The sequence below is a fragment of the Apium graveolens genome, chromosome 6 (assembly GCF_009905375.1).
Source record: "Apium graveolens cultivar Ventura chromosome 6, ASM990537v1, whole genome shotgun sequence".
NCBI classification, from domain to species: Eukaryota; Viridiplantae; Streptophyta; class Magnoliopsida; order Apiales; family Apiaceae; genus Apium; species Apium graveolens.
The window spans coordinates 57,895,320-57,906,419 of record NC_133652.1 but is presented as its reverse complement, the minus strand read 5'-3'; the positions used below and the strand labels follow the sequence as shown (position 1 = coordinate 57,906,419).

Sequence of the window (11,100 nt, the reverse complement as noted above, 5' to 3'; positions counted from 1 at the left end):
GACTTCAATTCTGTAGTAAATTAGTTTGAGAAACTAATTTCTATATTTTCAATTGTTTTTATAGACTAATATATACGCAGTTAAATAAAAAATTAATATATTCTTTTAAAAAAATATAGATGCTTTGGTTAATTCTGAATTAGCTATATTAGTTTACAAGATTGTATTCTGTAAACCAATATGAAAGTTCAAATTTGTGTAATTAAAATTCATAAAACCTTACCTTTTACAATTATTTTGTTCTTACGTATTAGAAATTGTTTTAGTGAAAAGTCTCTAAATTATTGGAGATTTGCAGTACATTAATAATACAATTATTTTGGCAAGGGCCCGTATGTCTATAATGAAAAAGAATAGTAATTAAAATACAAGAAAACATGAAAATGTAATATATAGTAATTTTCATTTAGCAAAAAATTAAATACTAATTTTTTAAAAAAATTATTAGAGTATATCTTCAATTCTTCATCCTAATATAACTCTCTCTAAGCAAGTAGTCTAATCTGTTGAGAGTAACAAGTACACCGGCCCTGAAAGTTGCAGCCAGAAAACAGGTATATTCTTTGATCAGCTCTGTTACTTTTACAAAATCTTTCTGCTTCAACATTCAAATCTTCCAATATGTATTTGCATGCAGCACTCTTGTTTTTTTCTAATAATTTAACAATAAAAATGTAGCGTTGATTGAATTATTAGATCTGTTAATAATATGATTGAATATTCAGAATCATAATTAGGAACTTATAGTTTTGTTTTCATAAACATAATTTTGGTTTAAAGGTATAAGGCTTATATTTCAAGGTTTGATATTGATACAAAGAAATGGTAGCAAAGATTACAATTAACCCTGAAACCGAATTAAACAAAAAAGTTGATGATTTCGGATTACGTAAATTAAATGAAAACTTAACTTTACCGATTGTATAATGTGTATCTCATAGTCGATTCTTGATTCTTGAAATTTGTATAATATAATTTACAGTATAATAAAGCTTCTTCCATAGGTTTTTGTAATTGCAATGGATTCGATGAAAGGCCAAGGAGGCATCCAGATGCTATTAAATGCAGAGCAGGAGGCCCAACAAATTGTTTCTGCTGCTAAAAACTGTAATTCTCTTATTTCATGTCTTATATTATATGATCTGACCTTGTCGCATTTGCAATTAATTCAGGGCATATATGTTCTGTATGCTTCCATGGAAACTGGCATTTCTCCTGGTGTTTTGCCTTTCTCTTACACTTTCTTGCGTTATCATATCGTTTTGTATTTTTTGTTTTGCTTAGTAAAAACTACGAGGCTGAGGCAGGCTAGGGAAGAAGCTGAGAAGGAAGCAGCACTTTATCGCTCCAAGATGGAGGCCGAGTACCAAAACAAACTCTCCGAGGTTCATTTATATGAACAACATTATTGTCATGACATTACTGTTCATTTTACAAAATCATGGTTGCCATTACTTTTCATATACTTGCAGCATTTATCTACTCATGTTATCTTGTTACATGTTTGTCTTCCTTTTGTAAGCTTTCAGAAGTCCATTTTCATTTATTTATGTGTTTGTTAAATTTACAAGTTTCTTGAAAATCTTCTCTTTTGATGATCAATGTAGACAAGTGGAAACTCCGACTCCACTGTAAAGCAACTTGAAGTGGAAACTGAAAAGAAGATTAAGAACATGAAGGAGGCTACATCAAAGACTTCACAGGAAGTGGTTAAGAAGATAGTCAAGTATATTGTAAAAGTCTGACCAACTGATTTGTTCATACTGGTAAGCTCATCTAATACCAAGTACCACCTGTCCTCTCCTTTTTTTTCACTTCTCAAGTAATGTCAATCTTTAAGTGAGACAGTATCGAGTGATTCATCAACATTGCCCGTACTAGCACAGAACATATTGAATTAAGAAAAATTCATGAGACCAACTAACCTGGTTCAAAAAATGGTTGAGACGCTGGAATGAGTATATGATGATTATGTTTCATCCGAATAATGACAGTTATTTGTCATGGCAAAAAATGTGTTTAAGTAAATTTGTTGTATGATTTTCACTAGGCCGCCTTTTGCAATTGACATGGTTGAGCATTCTCGCTCAGAGATGATACTTGGAGCCAAAAAAAAAATAATCTTAAAATGAGATAAAATCGATGAGAAAACAATTCTCAAAGTAGGCATATCTGTCCCAGTGTGCATTTCAGAATATAAGTTTGTAACATTTCAGTTCATTACAAATCCAGTGCAATCAAGTGCATTCTTTTGTGCTAACATTTTCTTTACTCACATTGTTCTGACATCTAGGAACTCAGGATTAGAAGTGTGTGTGATATACTGAATAACCTGCAATAAAAGAAGGTGCAGTGGCCACGCAAAATAAGGAATTCAGCTTTGTCATCTTATGCTTTCCTGAATTGAAAGATCTTTGAGGGCTACCACGGAAATGTGTTTTCATGTTTTTTCTTGAATGTAGTCTTTGCTGCAAAAACTTTAATTTTATATGATTACCGTAGTTTGATCTTTGGACTTTTAAACTTTGAACACCTTCTAAACTTGACTGAGAAATGAATACTGCTTTTAAATGGGTGTTGGTTGTTACTGTATGTTTCTTTTAAATTATGCGTGACTTGATTAAAATAGAAAAGGAGAGGCATTTTATATGTTTTGTACAGTTAATGAGTACCCTCGAAGGGCAACTTCTTCAATTCTGCAACAGTACAGCTAACACAAGGCAAGTAAAATGTTAAAGGGTGCTTTAAGGATAAAGTTATCGATATCCCTCTGGGCAACAATATCAGGGCAAAAGGGCGTTAAAGCAAATTTAAAATCTGTCGTCTTTATCAAATCCAAACATAGCACTCTCTCTGTTATACACAAGAGTAGATGCCATAAAAACGAGTGGATGAATTTACAATCTGCTACTCCCTCTGTTTCAAAGGTAATTCTTGAGAAATCTACCAGAAAATAGCTTAGAAAAAGATAAAAACAACTATTTACTCACAATTTGTTTCTCCAAAGAAACACCTGGACCGACAAAATAGGATGCATACATTCTACTATATTCATTCTTTCCATCTATTTCCCGGACATTGATATCCATTTTCACCTGAAAGCTTGTTTGTTGCAGAGAAGAAGACAATAATTTAGTCTCTGTTGGTTTAGTTCTGAAGCGAAATTAAGTTGGAGGTCTAAGCGTTGCAGCACCAGCTCGTCGAAGAGGATTTGTACTTGTATTATTAGGCCAACACATAATATGGAGTTTTATGCTGTCTAAATCTTCCATTGCTGATGTAAGTGTCTCCTTAATATCAGCATTGTCACAGCAATGTATGAGGCCAACAGAACTAGCTTTTGTGGGCATCAGACTCTTCCCTTCTAATCGTGAAATCACTACCAGGTGTCTCGTTTTTCGTGCCTCCTCGTATAACTGCCTCAGGCCAGCTCTATCAGCGGCTGTTCCTCTGGTCACCCCATAGACACAGATAAATCCCTGCATTTTACAAAATTTTCATATTTTAGTAGTAATTAGCAACGTCTATATCAATTTTTCATTTAAAGAAAAATAGTATAAGATTTTGCAAACAAAGTGAAATGGTTCTTTATTTCGGATGCAGTCATGTAACCTCTTCCGTTCGTTTGATTTCCATTCCGAATCTGAGTTCACCATGTTGTGGTGTTAATTCAACTAATTTCTCTTCAATTCCTGGTAAAAACCATAGTCTTATTCCTTGCATAATCTGAATCGTAGCAGTGTAGTTTTGCTTGCCCCAGATTGTCTCCTTCCCCACCGCACTAGCCTTGTCCTTTATAAAGAAAATAGAGGCTCTAGGTTATCAGTTGTGGACAATGGGATACAAACGACAAAATCACTGACAAAAATGACGACAAAGATACCGAGGTGATGCTTTGTTCTGTTTGGATGTTAATAAACACAAGTGGAACTCCTGAAGAGACTGCTGCAGTAAACCATGCCATCGCTCTGACTGTCGTAGCTTCGACACAAGTCTCCGTCGCAAGAGACATGAAAACTATGGAACTGACAACAGTTGATCTCGGATCAGGTAGATAAGTTCCAACTTTCATTTTCCAATCATATTTCACTCCCTTCTGATTAAATCCAATAGGTTCGACATTGACCACTCTCCTGCTCATTTCTGCGTAATCATTTTACCATTATATTTGCAATAAAAGAAAATTTGAAAAAAAAATAGAGAAGCAAAAAGAAATGAAAATAATTACCTTGCAGTTCACAGCATTGATCAAATGTCAAATCTGCTAAAACAACAACATGTTTGTCACTTGAAGCTGCTCTAAATGTGAACTTCTTCTGAAGTTTTGAACTCCGTTCAGGGACAACACAAACACGAAGCTTAAGTACATTCTCACCTCTTCTGACTTTTAACCACAAGTCCTCTCTACGACGACTAATTTTCCCAAGTTGCAAGCTGAAATCAGACCTGCCTTTTGCCTTGACAAACAGAAGTTCATCGTTAGCATCCTCTGCAATACCTTCTATAATATCTCCAGGCAAAGGCATCGTTTCGTCCCATTCTTCTACAACTTCTTGCTTGATCTGTTTAACACAAACCAATGTTTGGGTGCTGCTCATTTCTTTCTTTTTGAAACTGATACAACAATAGAACTTCCCCATAGAATCTCATATACGTTTATACTTCAAATAAAATACGATATCGATTACTCAGTAGCCTTGCACAGCATTCGGACTCTACAAGGAAATGAAATTTATAGTTGTAAACGCCCGGATATTAGCTATGCCATATGTAGTGTATCCCTTCATTTGGACTTTAACGTTTGATAATGAATCTAGCCGGCTAAACTCTTTGTTACAACTTACAACTTGTACTATAAGTCAAAATTTCTAAGCCTAGTCTGCATTCTACTTCTCCTTCAACATAAATACGGCGTAAAGATAAAATTACAATAAAATCAAATGGTCATTGCACCATATTGACCAAATCGGCAAATGGCTCATAAAAACAAACTTATTTCTTATAGTATGTTATATAAACTATAAAGGGTGTTTGTTATGCTTTGACTGAAAGGTAAGGACAAATCGAACATATCAGATACAAAATAATCAACTAGTACAGTATGTTCTAACATCGAGACCGTTGCTCCCAAGGGGTGACTTAGACATCAGTCTCACTTCACACACTACTGTGACTACATCTGGAGACTTGTATGTAAATTCCAAGTCACATTATCCAGTTTTACACAGTGTTAAGACAAACCAACCAAAGACATAGCTGCCATTTCATATTTACCATCCTAAATAGGATGGGGCAATATGTTTTTACAATGAAAATTTGTCTGTATCATGCTTAGATACCAACAATGTTATTTGATATAGTGAACTTTAGGAACCTTTTTAGTTTTTACCTAGTTATAAATAGTTTATGATATACATTCAAACAAAATATGTAATTCTTCGTATAGACAAAAAAAAAGCTATATCTATTCTATTCTTAATAGATTCATTATGATATAGCTATGTCACACTGAAACTTAAGATATATCTCAGGAAGCCTCATAATATAGATTCCAACTGCTTCACATCTGGGTCCAATTTATCAGTTGGGACACTCTCTTCTGGGGTCAAGTATGCATCAGCTACCTCCTTCCCTTTGCTGAGCACCTCGGAAGGAACAGTTTTAAGAAGGCTTCAATGACAAAGGTGGGGTATTAGAAGATAGGAAGATTTCTACTTGTACATATAACGATAATTTGTCAACAAAGAATTATGTTTTTTTCGTGGATTTAAAATTGAATGCACATGCAAAACACGGAGAATGTAATTATACCTGTTCAATGCATCCACAGCAATACCAATCTTCAATTTCATTGATTTAACTGATGTTTCTCCATCGTTTCTTGATGCACGAAGAAGCAAAGAATCTAGTTCTTCCAACGCACTATAAAGTACAAACTGTTGATATTAAATCGCTGCTGGCAAACTCCTCTGGAAACATCAAATTACTATGCAGCTACATTTTATAGATTTTACAATTATGTTACAAGCAAGATTAAGAAGTTATACCCGAGGCATTGATCAACATTATTGTAAGCAGTTTTATCATAGCCAGCCTCAGCTGCATACTGGGCCACCTGAAAGAAAGTTAGGTATTGCATTACATTTCCTCCAAGCAGATAATAGATTTTGCAACCCCTCCCCCTCTACACACACACTTTTTCCTGCCTGCTAGCGTCTTCTAGAGAAGTAGTCCATGAAATTTTGATACAGTGTCATGGTGGCACAAGCATCTATGTATACTATGCTACTGTAGGACATATATTGATTGTTGTGATAACACAAAATTACAACTTTATTAGATTTGATGAAAGAATTCCAAATCAGTAAGAATGCAAAAGATGTAATAAAAGAGGTTGTGTTTCTCATGACCATGTCATTCTAGTTCCAGAATGTTAATGCAGCTCTCAAACTGGTAGCACGTCAATTTTACAGATATGCTAGTATTAAAAATGTTCAAAGTTTTTGCACTTGAAAATATTCACGTTTCTGTATTGTAGAATTATAAAATATGTCATTTACCGCTCGGATGTTAACACGAAGAGATGCTGCAGGACCAGACCGTAATAGATTACGGTATGTAGCATATTGAGGTTTATCAACGTCCAGAATTTTTCCTACATAGAAACTGGAGGTCATGCAACAGTAGATATCTAATAATTTGCATGTACAGACCAGAAGGGTTTAGAATAAATCTGTTAATGGGTATTTACTGCACAAAAACTATACATTAATAAGATCTGAAGCGATACAGTTAGTACAGCCTCAGGGCAAAACTATGCATAGTTTTTCTGCCCCAAGATTTCCCTACCTGTGAACAGAAATTGCCAAGCCTCCAAATAATGCATGGCCCAACTATATATAGAGGAAATGATTATATACCCTTGTGGCCTTGCCATGTAGGGTAACAAATAAATCTTTACAACATGGCCTTCTGACAGGAAATTCGGCTGTTTAGATTTTAACAGAGACTTTATGACCTATTATAAATATACAGGTCTGGAGGTATGGGCTATAGATAAACTGGAACAAGATGTAATTGAGTACCTAAAGACGATAAAACTGATTGCTGCTACACATTTATCAGACATATTTACCAGTTTTAAATGAATGTGCATGGCAATGAGTAACCAAAAATGCTTCACTTAATGATGATGACATGAGATAAGATAGCTATTACTGTATTAGTCTGTTATGATCAAAATGTGACGGATGAAATTTCCAGATCTGTTCAAGTGTTATTGAAGTTTTCATAGAATTGAAGGAACAATATATCAGGAAATCATTTACAACCATTTCAGTTACTATAAAAGATGTCACTACTGGTTTTGCTTCAAATTTAATAAACATGTAATTTAAAAGCTAAGAGGAAACAGCACACTACCTAGGTCTTCAATCTGCAACTGTGTCAATATTACAGCCGGAACATAAGCCTCTAGCGGGTCAAGCTTTTTCCTGTTGGTAAAGTAAGCATAAAAAAGAACATTATAAGAACACCAGTCTCAAGATCCTGTGCTAGATACCTTCACACATAACTGTTGTACATTGTTCATTTCGCGCACTTATTTGATTTCTCAGCACATATCATGAAACTACAAAGCAATGAAATTGCAACATATACATTGTAGTTTCATTTCCATGAAACAATCAGTAATTGCTCTTTTCTGTCCTTAACTGTCTTATTCCAAGATCGAAATATCTTCATATCCAGATCATCCTAAAATTCAAAATACAAGTAATTTATTCGTAACACAAGTATCTAAATCTACTCCGGTAACATAAATCCAAATTAAGTTTTCGATTTAGGATAGCCTAGTGGTGAAATTCTACCATTTTAATATTTTGCAAATTCACATCAAACACGTAGTGCAGCTCAACAATCGGAGTACAATTCCACACATTAATGACTCACTTAACAGACTTAACAATAAGCATTATTGACATCAGAATCTACAAAATAGAACAGCTAAATATTTCTCGAATTATCGAAAAACTGGTTACCTTTTCAAATACTTGTCAAATCCACCAGCTACAGCAACTACACACGCAAAAGAGAATTAATTATGTTCAGCATTTCCAAAAGCTAAATTGAAATTATAAAGTTGGGTTAAATTAGGTACGATTGGGGATAGAACAAGTGCAGCAGAGAGAGATTAGAGAGACGGAGACTAATCTCCGGCTACGTGACAATGCGCAGGAAACTGAAAACGGCGGCGAGAATTTCCGGTAAGAAAAGTCCGGCGAGTGAAGTTGCGAGAGAGATGAAATAGAGTTACTGCTAGTGTAGCAGCTAAGTTGAGAGAAAGGAGTGGACACTGGTGATGCTCCCATTGCTTAAAGATACCTATACATACATTCACATTCCACTGTGTGTGATATCATATGTATATATAGGGGGTGTTTCGCCGGAGGGAAGAGGACGTCTTATCCGATTCTCTGTTTGCCACGTCTTTTCTGGTTCGCGGGGAAAATACGGTTTTAACCTCATCTTTTCCCGGTTACTTTGCGGTAAAAACAAGATGTTAAAGAACTGCCTAAATCTCACACTAGTTGCTAACCTTGTGTTCATATATTCTAGAGTAAAATTACCGTGTACCCTAAGTTCGGTTTTACTGCAGGTTGTGTACCTAATGTTTCAAGAATGCACGTGCCTCATGTTTCAAAAATACTGCAAAATGTATACTTCTGTTAAGGCTTAGTCTCTGTTAAGTCTATTGCAAAAGAGGTCAAACATCAGTGATGTAGTTGCAAAATGGCCAAAATGGTGCCATAAAGAAAGACAATCTCGCCTTTAATATCATTCCAACATCTTTATTACCGCAGCCATTATATACACACAAACTCACATATGTAACTTAGTCACCTGGTTCTTGATTGAAACCCATAGTAGCAATGTCTTGATTTGTGCGTGATTTTGATGACCATCTGGCATATTATCCAAATGATGTTTTCGTATAACTTATGGTCGTTTACATACTTCCATGTAATTGATTATTTAAGGATATGCATATTTTGTGTTAATGTTGATTTTTGTCTTATTTTCTTGTGTTAAAATCTGCATAGTATCGTCTTAAGTTATATGGTCATGTATATTGATAAATTAGGGTTTGGTATGAATGTTTACAATCACTTTATCTTCTATATCATGTATTGAATTTGCAGGTGCACATGATCATTTTACCATTAAGTGTCATTTTGGGGGATATTTTGAGTCAAACCTTAAAAATTATGTTGAAGGCCGGGTCCGATATGTAGACATGTGTGATGTTGATCAAATTAGCTACATAGAAGTACTTAGGATGTTCAATGGATATGGTGAAACTTGTAGCTTCTTGGAATTATTGTATAAACATCCATCATCTAATATGGATGTAGCATTATTCCCTCTGGTAAATGATGCAGATGTGCTTGAGATGTGTAAACATCTTGACTCAACTAGGGTGATGCATTTGTATTGTGAGAGTAATCCAACAAGCCAGGAAACTATGAATTTCATTCCCTCTCAGTGGTTGAATTTTGACTATATTGAGGAGCCTAACATTGCACAAAGGGAGCATGATGAATTAGTGCAACTGTTGGAGTTAGAGGGCATGTCTAAAGCCCCCAATGATCTTGAACAAGAAGTCGTGGACAAAGAACAAAACTCTGAATTTGAGAATGTAGATGAAGAGGTTGATCATGTATCATTCCATGATGACAGCTCCAATGTAGATAACACAGATGAAGATGTGCCGCTGTCAAGAAAGTTAGGGAAAAAAGAAGGAATTCTTTAAGACACACAATGTGACTGAGTGGACTCTTGACAGTGGTGATAATGAGGGATAAGGAGGTGTTTTATCTGACTTGAGTGACTGTGATGATAGTGATGTAGAAAGGTGGGTTGCCAATAGTATAGATGATGATTATGAATTTAGGTACCCTGCTTTTAATGAAGCAACTGACATGAGTGATCCCAAATTTTAGGTTGGAATGGTTTTTAGCAGTGCTAGTACATTTAGAAGTGTTGTCAGAAATCAGTCCATTAAACAGAGGAGGGCAGTGAAGCAGTTTAGGAACTTTGGACATAGGGTTTAATTTATATGTGAAGATCCCAAGTGCAGGTGGAAGATTTATGTATCCCCAAAGCCCAACTCCGCTAGTTTCCAAATCAAAACCTACCAAAGGACTCACAGTTGTTATGAGACCTTTAAGCAGAAGAATATGACATTATCTTGTATTGCAAAATATTATGAAAATGACATAAGAATGTATCCAACCTGGCCAATACCTGCTTTTCAGAAAAAAAAATTGTGAATGATTGGAGATGTGTATTCAGTATCCATACAGTGGGAAGCGCAAAAAGAATGGCACTTGCTGAGATCAAGGGGAACCATATTAAACAGTATGGTTTGATATGGGACTACATAAATGAAGTGAAAAAAGCTATGCCTGATAGCACTGTTGAACTAGTGATAGAAGAACCTATACCTGGAATGGAAAGGGGGAGGTTTAAAAGAATCTATGTGTGTCTAGGCCATGTTAAGAAGGGTTTTAAAGATGGATGTAGGCCAATAATAGGGCTTGATGATTGTCATCTAAAAGGACCATATGGAGGGCAATTATTAGCTGCTGTTGATACATATTCCAATGATGGAATGTATCCCATTGCATGGGCAATAGTTGAGGCAGAAACACTGAATCATAGAATTGGTTTTTAGAGCTCTTGGCAACTGATGTGGACATTCAAAACAGTGGAGCTTGGACTTGCATTTCTGATAGACAAAAGGTAAGAAATTAGTTTGTCTTGATATGTTCATAATCATAAAAAACTAACTGCATATTATTATTTTTGCAGGGTTTGATCAATGCACTTGTAAATGTTGTACCAAATGCAGAGCATAGATTCTGTGTCATGCATTTGTACAGAAATATGTATAAGGAACATAAAGGGATTGGCCTAAGAACTCTGTTATGGATGGCTTCTAGAGCTACAATAGATTATATGTTTAACAAACATATGGAGGGACTAAAAAAGGTAATGCTACTGCAATTTCATTTCATAATTCATAGTATCAATTTCCTT

General features: G+C 35.1%; 3 protein-coding genes across 5 annotated transcripts; 1 reads left to right on the top strand and 2 right to left on the bottom strand.

The window, feature by feature from the left end:
- Window positions 1-436: 436 nt before the first annotated feature.
- Window positions 437-3,251, top strand: LOC141668178 (V-type proton ATPase subunit G3-like). 3 transcript variants are annotated; one of them, XM_074474906.1, is made up of 5 exons: window positions 437-554; window positions 1,005-1,107; window positions 1,285-1,385; window positions 1,608-1,766; window positions 3,117-3,251. In XM_074474906.1, exons 2-4 carry the CDS (start codon window positions 1,020-1,022, stop codon window positions 1,743-1,745), a joined length of 327 nt encoding a protein of 108 aa, XP_074331007.1. In that variant the 5' UTR covers window positions 437-554; window positions 1,005-1,019; the 3' UTR covers window positions 1,746-1,766; window positions 3,117-3,251. The 3 variants fall into 3 exon arrangements, with proteins under 3 accessions (XP_074331007.1, XP_074331008.1, XP_074331006.1); XM_074474907.1 differs by lacking the exon at window positions 3,117-3,251 and adding an exon at window positions 2,302-2,571; XM_074474905.1 differs by lacking the exon at window positions 3,117-3,251 and adding an exon at window positions 2,294-2,571.
- On the bottom strand, window positions 3,165-5,095 carry LOC141668176 (uncharacterized). The gene is made up of 4 exons (XM_074474903.1): window positions 4,229-5,095; window positions 3,884-4,143; window positions 3,613-3,792; window positions 3,165-3,479 (listed from the first exon to the last, which is right to left on the bottom strand). Exons 1-4 carry the CDS (start codon window positions 4,638-4,640, stop codon window positions 3,165-3,167), a joined length of 1,167 nt encoding a protein of 388 aa, XP_074331004.1. The 5' UTR covers window positions 4,641-5,095.
- A 392-nt stretch (window positions 5,096-5,487) lies between these two features.
- On the bottom strand, window positions 5,488-8,500 carry LOC141668177 (uncharacterized). Its single transcript, XM_074474904.1, has 7 exons — window positions 8,159-8,500; window positions 8,040-8,076; window positions 7,423-7,493; window positions 6,561-6,655; window positions 6,048-6,115; window positions 5,812-5,922; window positions 5,488-5,670 (listed from the first exon to the last, which is right to left on the bottom strand). The coding sequence occupies exons 1-7, from the start codon at window positions 8,367-8,369 to the stop codon at window positions 5,538-5,540; spliced, it is 726 nt and encodes a 241-aa protein (XP_074331005.1). The 5' UTR covers window positions 8,370-8,500; the 3' UTR covers window positions 5,488-5,537.
- Window positions 8,501-11,100: the final 2,600 nt, after the last annotated feature.